We start from the raw sequence: 18,419 nt of genomic DNA on the forward strand, positions 1-18,419 counted from the left end.
TTCGTAGAATCTCTCTGGATTCTTTTTAACCCTATTTGCAAATGTACCTCATGTCCCTTTTTTGTCCTCCCGATTCCCTCTTAAGTATACACTTACTACTCTTTAGTTCTCAAGGGATTCACTTGATCTATATCTGACATATGCCGCCTTCTGAAGGGCAAGGCTGATAGAGTAGGGAATGCTGGACGACTAGAGAAATTGAAGCTCTGGTCTAGGGGCACAGTCATGCACAAAGATTAGGGGGTATTTTTTTAAAAATACCAGTAAAATCCAATCCCTAGACTAAAAGTTATATTTTTGATATTCCTAGAGATGAATCATAATAATGTTTTGCAAAATTCCTCAATTCCAAAGAGTTATTTACTCTTGTTAATTTTGTGTTGTTAGAGTGGAAACATAATTTTAACCCAGCGTGTTTTGGACAGGATTGAAATTTATATAACTTTATTAAATGTTTAGCATTTGCTCTATGTTGATAATCTTATCATCAAAACTCAAGCTCTCAGGGTTCTTGTGGGAGTGTCCCTACCCCTAAGCCCAGGTTCAAGCCCATCTGCTCCAGCGATGTGTAATAATATCTGAGCAAGTTGATATAGAGAAATATAAAAATACCATCTGCTGAAATCTCAGTTGGATAACGGTGACAATCAAAACGGCAAATCCTCACTCTCCACCAATGCTGCCTGCGCTGCTCGAGTATTTGCAGCGTTTCTTATTTTTATTCCAGATTTCAATCAAACGCCGTAATTTGCTTTTTGGGGTTCGTACAATTTGCTTAATTTACGGTAAAGCCATAACGCAAAGTTCTTCTTCAAACACACCAATGACTGCACTATTACCAGTTTTGGAAATACAACCTCTTGAGAAATACAAAACCCTCGCAACAAAGGCAAAGCCTGGCTCCTGTTGACTGTTGCCAGGGCGACGGCTTGTGCCTGACGTCGCTTCCGTGATAACCATAGCGACCGTACATCACTTCCTCTGTCACCATAGCGACCTGACGCTCATGCTGAATGTGAAGAAGCAGCTCCACGAACTGAGGACGTTGATGGTAAGTCCCTGTGGACCGTGGCCAAAGCTGGGTACATGATAAAGTTATTCACGTTAATTTAAAAAGGAATAGATGAAATATACATGACTTCCGGGGTTGTATTCCTAAAAGGATGAAGGAATTACTTTTTGCAGTAATCGACGTCCATCCCCTTTTGCTTCTGACTTGAATTATAACTTGTTTTGCCTTTATATGGACATAATTTGGGATTTTCAGCTGTGGTTTGTTACCAGTGGCACTTTACGATGAACCACAATTATAAATGTGGACACCAGGTAAACCATTCAACTCATCGAGCGTGCACCGGTTCCACCACCTAGTGCCAGTTTCTTGCTTTTCACCTTAATCGCAGCATGTTCCGAAATAATCATCCAATGCCTGCTTTTATTTAACAAACAGGTTTATTATTCATAGACGTGAACTTCAGATCTCCAAATGTTTAAATGAAAGTGAAATAAGAAATGTGCAGAGTGGTGGACGTGGTCTATTTAGACTTCAGTAAGATATTTGACATTGTTCCTCATGGTAGACTGGTAAGCAAGGTTAGATCACACGGAATTCAGCGGGAACTAGCTATTTGCATGCAAAACTGGCTCAAAGGTAAAAGACAGAGTCTGGTGGTGGAGGGTTACTTTTCACATTGGAGGTCTGTGACCAGCGGTATGCCACAAGGATTGGTGGTAGGTCATCTGGATATTGTCACTTATTTAAATGATTTGGATGTGAACATAGGAGGTATAGTCAGTAAGTTTGCAGATGACAGCAAAATTGGTAGAGTGGACAGTGAAGAAGGTTATCTGAGATCTTGATCAGATGGGCCAATGGACTGAAGAGTGACAGATGGAGTTTAGGTAAGATTTTGGAAAGGCACATCAGGACTGGCCTTATACAATTAAGGGTAAGGATTTGGGGAGTGCTATTGAATATTGAGACTTTGGAGTACAGGCTCATAGTTCCTTGAAAGTGGAGTCGCAGGTAGATACGATAGTGAAAATGGCGTTTGGAATGATTGCTTTTATTAGTCAGTGCATTGAATATAGGAGTTGGGAAGTCATGTTGCAGCTGTACAGGACATTGATTAAGCTACGATTGGAATACTGCATGCAATTCTGGTCTCCCTACTATAGGAAGGATGTTGTGAAACTTGAAAGGTTTCAGCAAAGATTTAAAGGATGTTGCCAAGGTTGGAGAGTTTGAGCTATAGGGAGAGGCTGAATAGACGGGGGTTATTTTCTCTGGAGCATCGGAGGCTGATGGGTGACCTTCTAGCAAAACTAATGTCATTTACAAAATACCTTGCAAGAATTGTGAAAACTAGCCACCAGGGTATATGAACATCAACTAGTCACAAAAAGACATGACTCACTAGTATCTTTACATACAGATGAGGAAGGACACCACTTTGATTGCAACAACACATCATCGTAGGACAAGCAAAACAGAGACACATGCAAGAATTCCTAGAAGCATTGCATTCCAACTGGAACTCTATCAATAAACACATTGATTTGGATCCCATTTACCACACCCTGAGAAAAAGAACTGGGAATAACATCACCACAGGAAATGGCATCACCAACCCAAGGAAATCTAAACACATGAATAAAAAGCAGGCCATACCACCAATGCTTCATCCAGAGGCTCATTGATGATGTTACCTAGTATGGTGACGAAATGTCTGAAACTGAACCTTCCAGCTCAGCAAGCAAATCTACATCCAGGGACTAGATTAATTTAGGATATCTGTTCTAAGATATCTAAGAAAGAAAATTGGAATTTAGAGGCAAGTTAGCCTGAAGTTGGTAATGGAGAAGATGCTAGAGTTCATGCTAAAAGATTTAATATCAGTTGTAAAACAGTGGCAAGATCAGACAGAGTCAGCATAGATTTATAAAAGGGAAACCATGTTGACAGATCTACTGGAATTCTGAGAAATGTAACTGTAGTAGAATTGATTTGTTTGAGCCATGGACAAAGTTTTTCTGAGGGTTTTTGACAAAGTTGACAAAGTCGAAGAATAAGAAATTACCATGTAAAATTAAAGAGCATAGGATTGGGGCTAGTCTATTAAAATGGATAGAAAACTGGTTAGCAGACAGGAAACAAAGAATAGGAATAAATGAGTCTTTTTCTGAATGGCAGGCTGTAATTACTGGGATGCCATGGGGATCAGTGCTTGGATCCCAGCTATTCACAATATATGTTAATGATTTAGATGAGGGAACTCAGTGTAGTATCTCCAAATTTGCAGATGGGTGGGAAGGTGAGTTGTGAGAAGGATGCAAAGGTGTTTTGGACAAGATAAGTGAATGGGCAAATGCATGGCAGATTAAGGTGGATAAATGTGAGGATATCTACTATGGTAGCAAAAACATGAAGGCAGATCATTATTTCAATGGCGATAAACTGAGAGAGGGGAATATGCAACAAGACCTAGGTGTCCTTGTACGCCAATTGCTGGAGGTAAGCGTGCAGGTGCAGCAGCTGGTAAAGAAAGCAAATGGTATGTTGGACTTCATTGCAAAAAGTTTTGAGTAAAGACGCAGGAATGTCTTGCTGCAATTATTCAGGGCCTCGGTGAGGCCGCAACTGAAATATTCAGTGCAGTTTTGCTCTCCTTATCTGGGGAAGATGTTCTTGCCTTTGAGGGAATGCAGTGAAGGTTTACTATACTGATTCCTTGGAAAATGGAACTGAGGAGGTATTGAATTGTTTAGGATCATACTTGCTGAACTTCAGGAGAATGAGGAGGATTTCATAGAAACCTATAAAATTCTAACAGGACCAGACAGAATAGACGCAAGTAGATTCATGCTCATGGGGGAGTCCAGAATCAGTGCCACGGTCTCAGGATGATCAGTCATGACTGTCATCAATGGTAGAGCAAGCTTGAAGAGTCAAATGGTCTACTATTTTTTATGTTTCTATGAGTCCAATAATTGTTTTATTCAGTTATGATTGTTGCTATATATTCTTTAAAGGCAGAAATCTCACCTTGTCCATTATCAGTCAAGTGAAACACTTTTTGTATTTAAGGTATACTATACTGAGCTTACCAATAAGATTTAAATATATTTGGTCAAAAGACTATTTTGAAAATGTCACAAAAGCAACCAGAATTAACTAAGATTTGTATAAAGTCTAATAATAATTATCAACAGGAACAAATAGAATTAAGAGCTCTTGAATATATATGCTATATTTAATTTCAAATTATTGGCATATTGTGACTACAGTATTTTTTTAAATTGTAGGTGTAAGACAGTTCATTCTTTAATTAGCTGGTGGATTCATAAGGCAGCCAATACAGTGGAAACTTAGGAAAATATAATGAAATGACATCTTGCTTGACAGTGAACAAAAAATGACTGAAGAAATAGCACAAACAAACATTGGCTGGTAAGAGACAGATTTGAAATTCTTAATATCTTGTTAAAATGTAATGTTAAAATAATGCTAGTACATTTATGACTTTTTTAACACAGGTTGGGACTCACCCAGATTTGGAATATGTGACATTGCAAATAAAAAATACTGAACCAGTCACACAAAGTTGACAAATGGGCCCATTTTTGCCAAATATGTTTTAATATAGAGAAATGTTCTATCATACACTTGCAGAGAGAAAACTGCAAGCATGTACACACCATGCAGAAATCAATGCTCAATGCTACTTCGTAAAGCAAGAACTTGGGGTCATAATTAGCAATTCAGGACCAGTGAAACTATTGTGAAATTAAATTAAATATAGTGCCAGCATAATTATGTATAAAAACAGAAATGCTACTCCTTCCTTGTTACAATCAGGCCACATTTAGAATATTGTGCTCAGTTTTGGACCTATCATGTTGAGGGTAATACAGAGGTCTGAAATGAGGAAGGCCATCCAGATTAATGTCTAGTTTAAGGACCATCAGGTCAAGCTAAATTTGAGGAGATGTGACTAAATCTTCAATATAATGTAATAATTAGATTTAGTCCATTTCATTTGGACACCACAGGATGATAGAGTCCTTGAGTCATAAAGCACAGAAACAGAACCTTTAATCCAACTCGTTCATGCTAATCAAGTTTCCCAAACTAAACTAGTCCCATTTGCCTGTGTTTGATGAGCAACTCTGGGCCTAGGAGACCTGGCTATGGACTACATCACAGCATTGGTGACAGCCGTCTGGACTGACTTGCAAATAATCAATAACAAGGTTACTGGTGGAGTGGCAGGCTGCCTTCCTGAAATGACAGCAGATTGGTGCTCAATAGAGCCACTGCCCTTTCTCCTATGACAGTGCCTTGGTCATCCAAGTAGTATGTTGGAGGCCAGATTGCTGGATAACTCCAGCACCCTGCAAGCCCCTTCTTTGCATGCAGCAATCTTCATGATAGTAGCATGAGTTTGCATGGTGAGGAGCTGATGTTTTATGGTTTTCACTGCACTAAAATATGCATCACAGTTGAGGTGCAGTGTCTATCATGACTCAGGTGGTAGCACTGTCTTCTGAGTCAGAAAGTTATGGGTTTAATTCCACTCCTGAACTTGAAGACCAATATCTCAGGTGACATTCTAATGCACTGCTGAAGGTGTTGTATGTCAAATGAGATATTAAACGAAGAATTTGTGTGCACCCAGTTGAGATTAAAAGATCCCACAGCAATATATTGAGGAAGATCAGCTGTTGTTCCTGTTGAAACAGTAAAATACCATGGTTACTGAAAATGTAAAGTAAAAACAGAATTACAGGTCTGGAAATAACTGTGGAAAGAGAAACAAAGTTAATGTTTCTGGTAATTATTTTCCATCAGAATTAGTCATCATGCTGAAATGTTAACTCATTCCACAGACACTGTAATCTTTTGCTATAAATTCTGTGTCTTGTGGTCCTGCTACACAACCACCTGAAGAAGGAGCAGTGCTCCGAAAGCTAGTGCTTTCAAATACACCTGCTGGACGATAGCCTGGGGTTGTGATTTGTAACCTATTCCAAAAATGTCCTAACCAATGTCCTGTACAATCATAACATGACCTCCCAATTCCTATATACTCAATTCACTGACCAATAAAGGAAAGCATACCAAATGCCCCTTTCACTATCCTATCTACCTCCACGTTCAAAGAGCTATGAACCTGCACTCCAAGGTCTCTTTGTTCAGGAATACTTCCCAGGACCTTAGCATTAAGTGTATAAGTGCTGCCCTGATTTGCCTTTCCAAAATCCAACACCTGACATTTATCTAAATTAAACTCCAAATGCTACTCCTCAGCACATTGGCCCACCTGATCAAGATCCCATTGTAATTTCAAGTATCCTTCTTCACTGTCCAGTACACCTCTAATTTTGGTGTCACCTGTAAACTTACTAACCATACCTCCAGTATTCACATCCAAATTATTTATATAAATAACAAAAAGCAGTGGCCCAGCACTGATCCTTGTGGCATACCACTGGTCACAGGTCACTAATCTGAAAAGCAACGCTCCACCACCACCTCCGTATCCAAATAGCTAATTTTCCTTGTTTTCCATGTGATCTAACCTTGCTAACCAGTCTACATGAGGAACCTTGTCAAACACCATATTGAAATCCATACAGATCACGTCCACTGCTCTGCCCTCATCAATCCTCTTCATTATTTCTTCAAAAAACTCAAGATAATGAAGCATGATTTCCCATGCACAAAGCCATGTTGACTGTCTCTAATCAGTCCTTGCCCTTCCAAATACACGCAAATCCTGTCCCTCAGAATTCCCTCCAACAATTTGCCCACCACCAATGTCAGGCTCACCAGTCTATAATTCCCTGGCTTTTCCTTACCACCTTTCTTAAATAGTGACACCACATTAGCCAATCTTCAGTCTTCTGGCACCTCACCTATGGCTATTGTTGATACAAATATCTCACCAAGGGACCCAGCAATCACTTCCCATCTTCCCACAGAGTTCTAGTGTACACCTGATCAGATCCCGGATTTATCCACCTTTATGCATTTTAAGATGTCCAGCACCACCTCCTCTGTAATATGGACATTTTTCAAGATGTCGCTATTTATTTCCCCACATTCACTAGCTTCCTTATCCTTCTTCACTGTAAACATTGATGCAAAATTCTCAATTAGTATCTCCCACACCTTCTGCAGTTCCACACATAGGCGGCCATGCAGATCTTTAAAGGGCCCTATTCTCTCCCTGGTTACCCTTTTATCCTTTACTGTAGTTGTAAAATCCCTTTGGATTCTCCTTAACCCTATTTGCCAAAGCTATCTCGTGTCCCCTTTTTGTCCTCCTGATTTCCTTTTAAGTATACTCCTACTACCTTTATACTCTAAGGATTCACTTGATCTCTACTGTCTCTACTGGACATATGTTTTCTTCTTTTTCTTGACAAAAAACTCAATTTCTGTAGTCATCTAGCATTCCCTACCCTACCAGTCTTGCCTTTCACCCTACCAGGAACATACTGTTTCTGAACTCTCGTTACCTCAATTTTGAAGACTTCCCATTTTCCAGCCATTCTTTTACCTGCAAATATCTTCTCCAAATCAAGTTTTGAAAGTTCTTGCCTAATACCATCAAAATTGGCCTTACTCCAATTTAGAGTTTTAACTTTTAGATCCAGTCTATCCTTTTCCATCACTATTTTAAAACTAATAGAATTATGGTCGCTCTCCAAAGTGCTCCCCCTCCAATACCTCAGTCACATGTCCTGCCTTATTTCCAAGAGTAGGTCAAGTTTGCACCTTCTCTAGTAGGTACATCCAAATACTGAATCAGAAAATTCCTGCCCATCCAAACCCTTAATACTATGGCAGTCCCAGTTTATGTCTGGAAAGTTAAACCTACCATAAGCACCTTATTATTCTTACAGATAACTGAGATTTCCTTACAAATTTGTTTCTCAATTTCCCACTTACTACTGAGGGTGCCTATTGTACAATCCCAATAAGGTGATCACCCCTTTCTTATTTCTCAGTTCCATCCAAATAACTTCCCTTGACATATTCCCAGGAACATCTTCCCTGAAAACAGCCGTAATGTTATCCCTAATCAAAAACACCACTCTCCCTCCTTTCTTATCCCACTTTCTATCCTGCCTGTAGAACCTATACCCTGGAACATTAAGCTGCCAGTCCTGTCCATCCCTGAGCCACGTCTCTCTAATTGCTATGATACCTCAGTCCCATGTTCCCAGCCATGCCTTAGTTCTGCCTCACTTGTTAGACCTCTTGCATTGAAATAAATGCTGTTTAATTTATCAGTCCTATCTCATTCTCTGCTTTGTTCCTGCCTGCCCTGACTGTTTGACTTGCTGTCTTTCCAAACTGCCCAGTCTCAGACTGATGTCTTTCCTCACTATCTCCCTGGGTTTTTTCACCCACACACTCCCCTCACCACCTCCACCCCTATTAGTTTAAATCTTCATGAGCAGATATAGCAAATTTCCCCACCAGTAATTTAGTCCCCTTCCAATTCAGGTGCAATCTGTCCTTCTTACATAGGTCACTTCTACCCCAGAAGAAATTCCAATGATCCAAAAATATGAACCCTTCTCCCCCACACCCTTTTCCTCAGCCATGCATTCATCTGCTCTATCCTCCTATTCCTACCCTCATTAACTCATGGCACTGGGAGTAATCCAGATATTACTAACCTTGGACAAAGTGAGGACTGTAGATGCTGGAGATCAGAGTCGAGAGTGTGGTGCTGGAAAAACACAGCCAGTCAGACATCATCTGGGGAGCAGGAGAATCATCATCTTGGGCATACACCCTTCGTCAAGAATGAGGCTTGTGGGTCGGGGCTGAGAGATAAATGAGAGGGGGTGGGGATTGAGGGAGGTAGCTGGCAAAGCGATGGGTGGATGAAGGTGAGGGAGAAGGTGATAGGTCAGAGGGGGCAGTGATGGACAGCTTGGAGAGTGGTGCCGAGTTGGAGGCTTGGGACTGGGGTAATGTTGGGGGAGGGAAAATGAGGAAGCTGTTGAATTCCAAATTTATTCCAGTGATTGCGGAGTCCCAAGGCGGAAAATGAGGCATTCCTCCTCCAGGCATCGGGTGGTAACAGTTTGCTGGTGGTGGGGGTCCAGGACCTTCATGTCCTTGACGGACTCGAAGGGGAAGTTGAAGTGCTCAGCCATGGGGCGGTGGGGTTGGTGGGTGAGGGTGCAAGAAGGCATCCTGTCTCCCCGATGTGAAGGAGACCACACCGGGTGCAACGGATAGAGTAGATGACATTGTGAGAGGTGCAGGTGAATTTCTGATGGAAATGGAAGGATCCCTTGGGGGCCATTGGATGGAGGGGAAGGGAGTGGTGTTGACGCAGGTTTTGCACTTCCAAACTTGGAGGGAAAGGTACCAGGAATAGGGTGTGGGCTGGTGGGCGTGTGGACCTGAAGAGGGAATTGCGGAGGAAATTATCTTTTCGAAACACTGATAGGGGTGGGGAGGGAAATATATCTCTGGAGGTGGGGTCCGTTTGGAGGTGGCAGAGTGGCAGAGGATGATGCATTGTATGCGGAGGTTAGTGGGATGGAAGGTGAGGACCAGGGGATTCTGTGCTTGTTGCATTGGGAGGGGTGGAGTTCAAGGGTAGCAGCGCCCATGGCTACCCCTTTGGTTTGGAGGAAGTGGGAGGATTGGAAGGAGAAGGTGTTGAGGATGAGAATCAGTTCAGCCAGGTGGATGAGAGTGTTGGTGGAGGAGATGCGCCGGAGGGCATCGTCAACTACATGGGAAGGAAAGTTGCGATCGTGGAAGAAAGAGGCCATCTGGGACTTTCTGAAGTGGAATTGATCATCCTGGGAACAGATGAGGCAGAAGCAGAGGAATTCGGAATAAGGGATGGCATTTTTACAGGAGGTAGGTTGGGAGGGGGTGTAGTATAGGTAGCTGTGTCGGTGTGCTTGTAGTATATGGCTGTGGTTAGTTGGTCGCCAGAGACGGTGATGAAGAGGTCCAGGAAGGGGACGGAGGTTACCGAGATGGTCCAGGTAAATTTGAGGTGGAGGTGGAAGGTGTTGGTAAAGTTGATAAAGTTGATGTTCAGCCTCCTCATGGCAGCACAAGGCAGCACTGATACAGTCATCGATGTAGCTGCGGAACAGGTGGGAGGTGGTGCTAGTATAACTGCGGAAGATGGACTGTTCCACATATCTGACAAACAGGCAGGCATAGCTGGGTCCCATGCGGGTGCCTATGGCTACCCCTTTGGTTTGGAAGAAGTGGGAGGATTGGAAGGAGAAGTTGTTGAGGGTGAGGACCGGTTCAGCCAGGTGGATGAGGGGGTCGGTGGAAGGGTGAGAGGAAAAAACAGAGGGCTTGGAGACCTTGTGTACAGGAACTGGATGTCCATGGCGAATATGAGGTCGGGGTAGCGTTTCAGAGAACATCTCTGGGACACCCCCACCCACCAATCCCACTGCCCCGTGGCTGAACACTTCAACTTCCCCTCCCATTCCTTCAAGGACGTGCAGGACCTGGGTCTCCTCTACCGCCAAACCATTATCACCCGACGCGTGGAGGAGGAACGCCTCATATTCTGCCTTGGGACCCTGCAACCACATGGGATAAATGTGGATTTTAACAGCTTCCTCATTTTCCCTTACCCCACATTATCCCAGTCCCAAGCCTCCAACTTGGTACCACCCTCCAGATCCGTCCATCACTGCCCCCTTTGACCTAACACCTTCTCCATCACCTTTATCCACCTATCACTGTCCCAGCTACCTCCACCCAACCCCCCCCCCCCCCCCCATTTACCTCTTAGCCCCGACTCACAAGCCTCATTCCTGATGAAGGACTTATGCCCAAAACGACAATTCTCCTGCTCTTCGGATGCTGTTTGACTGGCTGTACTTTTCTAGCACCACACTCTTGATTATTAACCTCGGCACCTCCTCTTTAAATTCCTGCCTACATATCCTCAGAATCTCATCTTTTTCTCTTCCTTTGTCATTAGTTCCAATGACCTCCTGCTGGAACTTCCCCCTTTGAAATATTCTGCACCCTCTCCAAGATATCCTTGATCCCAGCACCAGGGAGGCAACACACAACTCTGATTTCTTGTTGTCGGCTGCAGAAACGTCTGTCTGTGTCTCTGACTAGAAAGTCCCCTATCACAATCGATCACTTGGAAACTGACGTACTCCTTGTTACACTAAAGCCAGTCTCTGCACAGAAATCTGGTTGTCTGTGCTACATTCCCCTGCATTTTCCAAAACAGCATACTTGTTTCAGATGGAGATAGCCACAGGGTACTCTTGCAGTACTTACCTCCCTCTCCTACCTTTTCTGGAGGTAACCCACCTACCTGACCGTTCCTGCATTTTAATCCCTTCCTATAACTACCATCCATCACATCCCCTAGCTTCTGTAAATTCCTCACTGCCTCTAACTGCTGCTCCAACGATCCATGTGATCCGATAGGATTTGCAACCAAACACACTTCCTGCAGACATTATCATCAGCAACATTGAAACTCTCTCTAATCTTCAACATCCAACAAGAAGAGAACATCTCTCTTCTAAGGGCCATCTTTGTACCCGAAAAATCCATAAACCCAGAAAATAGCACAGTTTTACTGTTCTAAAAAACACTGCTGTACGCAAATTAGTGCCTATGTTTTATATTTTATATTAAATTTTAAAAATTTAATCAAGAGATAGATCTCAATAGAATATATAATGAAAAAAAGAACCCACTCTGTTGTAGATTTACAAAAAAGAGAAGTAAGGTTACCCTTAAAAACTATCCACTTAGCAGCTCCCATGCTGTGAGCGCTCTCCCACAGGTTTCCCCAATGTCAGGTGTGAATTTCGCTCTTTGTTAATTTTGTTTAGACACACACTGTCCAGAGATACTTGAACTCAATTAGCAGATTGGGTCAGATAACAGTGTATGTTTCTTTCTTGTTTGAATCACTTCCCATGTGGTCTCTGCTTTTATCTCCCTTCCTTCTTTTTAAAGTGCCAGTGTTTTTCTGTAAGAAAGAGTTTTAATTATATTTATAGGGTACGTAGAATTGGGTAAAATTTTAAAAATACAAAGAACTGCGGATGCTGGAAATTAGAAACAAAATCAGAAAAACTCAGCTGATCTGGAGGCATCTTTGGAGAGAAGGCAGATTTAACAGTGACCCTTCTTTAGAACTCTTCAAGGTATAATTAAGTGGAATCTTTACAGCCCATTGTTGATTAGTTTCAGCAATTACTGTCCTAATAATAGCCTTCATGGACTTCTCCATTGCAGCAAGAACTTGCAGAAATACCTGTGTCATTAAGTGAGCTCCTATGGAATCTGGTTTGTACTACCTATCCTACATGAGAGAGCAAAGTATATGTTGTGCAATCTGTTTGGGTGATGTGGTTGCCATGGTTTAAAAGCTCATAGTGTACGTGTGCAAAAAGATGTGGGTGTGAAATTTAGAACAGAGCTGTGTGTGTAAGGGTGCTATAATGCAAATGACTGTCAGGTATGAGGCCTAAATTATAAAGATTGTTGTTAGGTGACTGGTGGGGTGTGGTGAATTGAGTAGTGTTTGAGTATAGTGGTGTAGTTAATATGATATGACAGTTGAAGATGCATTCATTGATCTTGACATCTCATGAGATTATTGAGAGTCTTGTTACACTGCATCCAGGTTCTGGAAGTTTGGCTCCTGTCATTGCCCTCCAGCATCCCACTGCCTCTTGCTCACCTGTCTGAAGGGTCTCCTGACATCCTGTGGATACTCCTCTACTCCGTTCCACCTCCTCCACCAAGTCCTCCTATGCAGTGTCTGAACAGTTTGCCAGCTGTCTCCCAGTTGCCTGAATGCTTTCCAGATCAAAGTAAATTCTTGCACAACCCACAGCACCTGCTCCAGTTATAATGCACTTCCCCTTTCAGTGGTGAAAGCAAGCATTGAATGGTGCTAACCATTCACATCATTGGCCTTCTACTGATGCATTCAGCCAGTCAGCTGCATAGTTAGTTTAGCCTAAATAGTGTTAAACTGGCCACACAGATTTGGCTTGCTGTCAACTGGTACTAGTTAATTGTGAAAAGGTAAAAATCACACAACACCAGGTTATAGTCCAACAGGTTTAATTGGAAGTACACTAGCTTTTGGAGTGACGCTCCTTCATCAGGTGATTGTCCCCTGATGAAGGAGCGTCGCTCCGAAAGCTAGTGTACTTCCAATTAAACCTATTGGGCTATAACCCGGTGTTGTGTGAATTTTAACTTTGTACACCCCAGTCCAACACCGGCATCTCCAAATCATAGTTAATTGTGTATTGCATTCTCATTATTATTTTTTGTGGGCTGTCAAACTTAGTTTCCAAGAGAATATGAATGCTATCATGGTATAATTATATTTTAAGTAATGCTTCTAGTCACAGAATTCATATACAGGTGCTGTGAATTTTGAAAACTCTTTATACCAGACATCAGGGGTGTTCATGGTACAGTGGTAGAGTCACAATCTCTGAACCAGGAGGCCTGGATTCAAGTCCCATCAGCTCCAGAGCTGTGCCATAATATCTCTGAGCAGGTTGGTTAGGAAAAATATCTAAACCTATCTATGCAGCAAAGCATTACACTGGTGCATATTTCTTGACCTTCATTTAGGAGACCACATATTGCTTAGAAAATGGGCACTGCATGGTATAACTTGACTGTTCCGTTGAATGTGCTGGTGAGTTTAAGGTAAGGATAAAGATGTATAACATATAGAGTAGGAGAGTGAAAGAGAAAGTTTTGTTCAATTTGTTAATCACAGTAATTGTGATTTAATTTTACTATGCTCTCTAAAATGAAAGCAAAACTATTAGCATATTTTACAAAGTTTGTGGTGGCTTTCTAACATCTGGATGCACTTATTCTTATCAGACTGAAGAACTCAAATTTATGGTGTTTTTTGTATGTAGTCCATTTTATTTTGTGGAACTATTAGCTGCACTTGTAAATCTGAAACTAGAGGAAGGAAAACAATTCCTATCTGGTATACACCCAGCTACAGTAGGCAATTGCTTAGAAGCCATTATTAAAGCTGTAATTCCAGCACTGAATCTAGTTTTTCCTGTTTCCTCATTTAAGTTTTTTAAATTATTTGATCGTGAGATATGAACACATCTGGCAAGGACAATACATATTACCATCCCTAATTGCCTTGAACAAGATGTTTATTTCTGTAGCATTTGGTACAATTGAGTCGTTAGGGTAGTTAAGAATCAACCACATTGTGGATCTGAAGGTCAAGGCTAGGTAGGAATGGCAGGTTTCCTCCCTTGAAGGACATTAATGAACTAAATGGGACTTTATGACAATCTGCTAACTTCATGATTGTTATTATGAATGAAACTTGCATTTAATTCCAAATCCATAGCACTACATAATTGCATTGTGCTGTATTGCAACAATCCTACAATTGTAATGCTGCTGCAAATTTTGTCCACTGGAAGGGGAATCAATAAAGATGTGGGTATAAGCTCTCCACTCACTGACCTGTAGACTAAAACCATCCTGAACAGTTTAGCCAGTATTGAGGGAATGCTGTACTGTCAGAGACCTCAAATAATTCCTTAAGTGAATAGGTTGATTCACAGATCAGATGTTGCTGAGAAACATGCTATGAAAAGGTCTGTTGCCACAAAGCCTACCTTACTTTGAGAAGAATCTGTTGAACATAGTTACTGGTAGTTTTCTCAGAGTTGTTTTGCTCTGCAACCATGACGTCATATATGGTAGAAAGTATGTGTTTACATATGGAACTGGACTTTCTGCTGCAATCTTGTGGCTCCAAGTAAAATTCCCAACCAGTGCTAGTTTTGACCAGGCCTTAAATCAGTTGCCCATTTCAAGAGACAGAATGACGATGATGTGTTTTATGTGCTATGAAGTTTACCTATTTTAGTAAATTAGCAGGGTACAGCCCGTATATATTTCATGTGACACTATGACCCCATTCTGACCCACTGACAGTGTGGTATGCTCCTTTTTCTCCATACAGAGAGAATGTATGCTAACAACATTAAATAACTGGATGCACAACTTACAAAGCAAGCCAGTCATTAACTTTTCAAACCACTCCATGACCTCACTTTCCCAATATCTGCAATGCCCTTGAACCCTACAAGCTTTCAAGGTATATACACTTTATTGTTGACATTTGTAGCATCCCTGAGTGTGCTGTCATGAGCTCAGGTTTTTGTTTTTCAGACCCAATAAAAATGAGACTGTTTTGGGATATCATATTATTGATCTCTATGTGTTCCACACAGGAATATTACTTCACTTCAAAATATAGCCCTTAGCACAAGTTTCATAAATGTCCAATGCGTTTAATTTAATCATTGGTTGTAGAATGAAGTGCCAATTATTCAGTGTATCAAGATGTTCATCATTTTGCATAATAACTTTTCATTTCTGCCAGGTATCATTTTAAGGTATATACTTAATGGAACTCACAACCAAATTCAACCATATAAATTAGGTGCAGGAGTAGGCCAATTGTGTCCTTACTCCTACTTAATTATTCAAAAAGGTAATTCCTGCTTACCCTGATAATCTTTGACTCTCTTGTTAGTTAAGTATCTACTTACATCTACCTTAAAAGTACTCAACAACTCTGCATCTTTCTGGAGAAAAGCATTCCAAAGACCCTCAGCCTGCTGAGTGAAGACTTTGTCCTCAATTCCATCCTAAATGGAAGATCTCTTATTTTTAAACTGTGTCCCTTAATTCTAGTCTGTCCCACATAGGCAAACATGCTTTAAGTATCCAATCTGTCAAGCCCTCCCAGGATTTTTTATGTCTCAGTAAGATCACTGCTTATTCTAAACTCTAATGGAATACAGACCCTGTCTAACTTCCCTTCTTCCATTTCTGGTATCACTTGAATGAACCATCTCTATATTTTTCTAATGCACTTATAAGGAGACCAAATGTAGACAATACTCCAGGCATGTTCTCATCAGTGTCCTGTGTAATGGAGCATAATATCCTTTTATATTTAATTCTCATTACAATAAGAATGAAATTCCATTTGAATTCTCAGTATTTACCATACTAACTTGCACGTATCAAGACACCAGATCCATTTCTCTCCATTTAAATTAAATGCTGTTTTTCTATTCTTGCTGCCAAAGTGTATTTTCCTACATTGCAGTCCATCTGCCAAAATTTGCCCACTAACTTAACTTATAAATCCTTTCATAAACTTACTTTCCTGTGTGTCATCAACGAATTTAGCAACCATACATTTTGTTCCTTCTTCCAAGTAATTAATTAAATTTTTTTATTCACTTGTGGGACATGGGCATTGCTGTCTGGCCAGCATTTAGTCCTGTCCGTAGTTGCCATTGAGAAGGCCATGGTGAGCTGCCTCTTGAACTGTTGCAGTCCACATGCTGTATGTAGATCCACATTACCATTAGGGAAGGAATTACAGGATTTTGACCTAGCAACAGTGAAGGAACAGTGATATATTTCCAAGTCAGGATGGTGAGTGACTTGGAGGGAAACTGCCACCAACAAGTTCCCATGTATCTGCTGCCCTTGACCTTAGATGGAAATTATCGTGGGTTTGAAAGATGCTATCTAAGGATCTTGTTGAATTTCTGCAGTGCATCCTGTAGATAGTACACATTGTTGCTAATGAACATCAGTGGTGGGAGGAGTGCATATTTGTGGATATGGTGTAAATCAAGTGGGCTGCTTTGTCCTGGATGGTGTCAAGTTTCTTGAATGTTGTTGGAGCTGCACTCATCCAAACAGTGGGGAATGTTCCACCACATTTCTGACATGTACCTCATAGATGTTGGGTAGCCTTTGGGCAGAAAATTCAGAAGTCTGAAGTGCAAAGAGACTGGTAGTTTTAGTCCAGGAGTCTCTTAAGGTAAACTTGCAAGTTGAGTCAGTAGAAGGCAAATGCAATGTTGATATATATTTTGAGAGGAGTTGAATATAAAAGCAGGGGTGTACTTCTGAGGCTCTATAAAGCTCTGATATTGTGTGGCGTTTTGGGCCCCAAATCTCAGGAAGGACGTACTGGCCCTGCAGTGCATTCAGAGGAAGTCCTGGAGAATGGTCCCAGGAATGAAAAGCTTAGCATATGAGGAACGTTTGAGGACTCTGGATCTATACCCGATGGAGTTTAGAAGGATGGGGGGGGGGATCTAATTAAAATTTACAGAATATTATAAGAATCAATGTTGGGAAAATGTTTACATTGGTAGGAGAGACTAGGGTCCGAGGGCACAGCCTTAGCGTAAGGGGAAGACTTTTAAAATGGAGATAAGGAGAAACTTCTTCAGCCAGAGAGTGGTGAATCTATGCAATTCACTGCCACAGAAGGCTGTGGAGGCCAGGTCTTTGATATATTTAAGATGTAGATAGATAAGTTCTTGATTATCAAGGGGATCAGGGGTTACAGGGAAAAGCGGGAGAATGGGGTTGAGAAACTCATCAGCCATGATCGAATCGTGGAGAAGACTCAATGGGCTGAATGGCCAAATTTCTGCTCCTGTGTCTTATGGTCTTATGAGTCAGGAGGTAAGTTACTCATTACAATATTCCTAACCTCTGACATGATCTTGTAACCACAGTATATATGTGGTGAGTATACTTCAGGATGTTGATAGTGGGGGATTTAGTGATGGTAATACCATTGAACATTGAAGAGCAGAGGTTATTATGTCACTTATTGGAGATGGCCATTGCCTCGCATTTGTGTGTACAAAACAGTTGAAGCTTTAGCATGATCCCCATGATAATCCATGAATTATAGGTTTCCAACCTGAAAATGACTCATTTATGCATTTTGTTTCTTGTTAGCTGACCAATTCTCTATAAATGTTATTATGTTACCCCTACACCATGATTTCCTAATTGTACTCAAAGTAATCTTTGATATGGTACATTACTATACTACAGTTTCCAGCATCTTCCTGATAACAGATGTTAAGCTAACTGCATACCCCACCTCCCAAACTCTAACTCTGCTTTCTTAAATGGAGGAGTCAAAATTTTTATGGGCAAAAACAAGCGGTACTGGATTGCGAAAAGGTTCTGTTCTTGAATACATTTGTAAGTCAATTTCATTCTTATTGTAATGGGAATTAGATATAAAAGGAGTTGAAACACAATGCAGGATAATATAAAATAGCTGTTCATAAGTACGGAAATACTTTTATTTCATCTGATCTTTAAAATTACATCCCTACATGGGATTATGTTCGTAAGTATGATTGTTCATAAGTCAGACGTTCATAAATCAAGGACCTCCTGTGTTTTTCAATCTGTTGGGATATTTCCATAATCTAGAGAATTTTGAAAAAGTATAAGTAATGTATTCAACAGCCCTTCTTTTAAAACCCTTAGATGAAATAGAAATGGC

The 18,419-nt window shown here is 41.1% G+C and overlaps 1 protein-coding gene across 2 annotated transcripts in view; it reads left to right on the plus strand.

The window, feature by feature from the left end:
- Positions 1–985: 985 nt before the first annotated feature.
- The window catches only part of c9h11orf65 (chromosome 9 C11orf65 homolog), a 75,089-nt gene continuing 57,655 nt past the window's right edge, over positions 986–18,419 (plus strand). The window contains exons 1-2 of one of the 2 annotated variants that reach the window (XM_072577462.1): positions 986–1,051; positions 4,306–4,450. In XM_072577462.1, the coding sequence (XP_072433563.1) occupies positions 4,416–4,450 (35 nt within the window). In that variant the 5' untranslated portion in view covers positions 986–1,051; positions 4,306–4,415. The remainder of the gene's footprint in view (positions 1,052–4,305; positions 4,451–18,419) is intronic. The other variant, XM_072577463.1, reaches the window with a different exon arrangement.

The sequence above is a fragment of the Chiloscyllium punctatum genome, chromosome 9 (assembly GCF_047496795.1).
Source record: "Chiloscyllium punctatum isolate Juve2018m chromosome 9, sChiPun1.3, whole genome shotgun sequence".
NCBI lineage: Eukaryota > Metazoa > Chordata > Chondrichthyes > Orectolobiformes > Hemiscylliidae > Chiloscyllium > Chiloscyllium punctatum.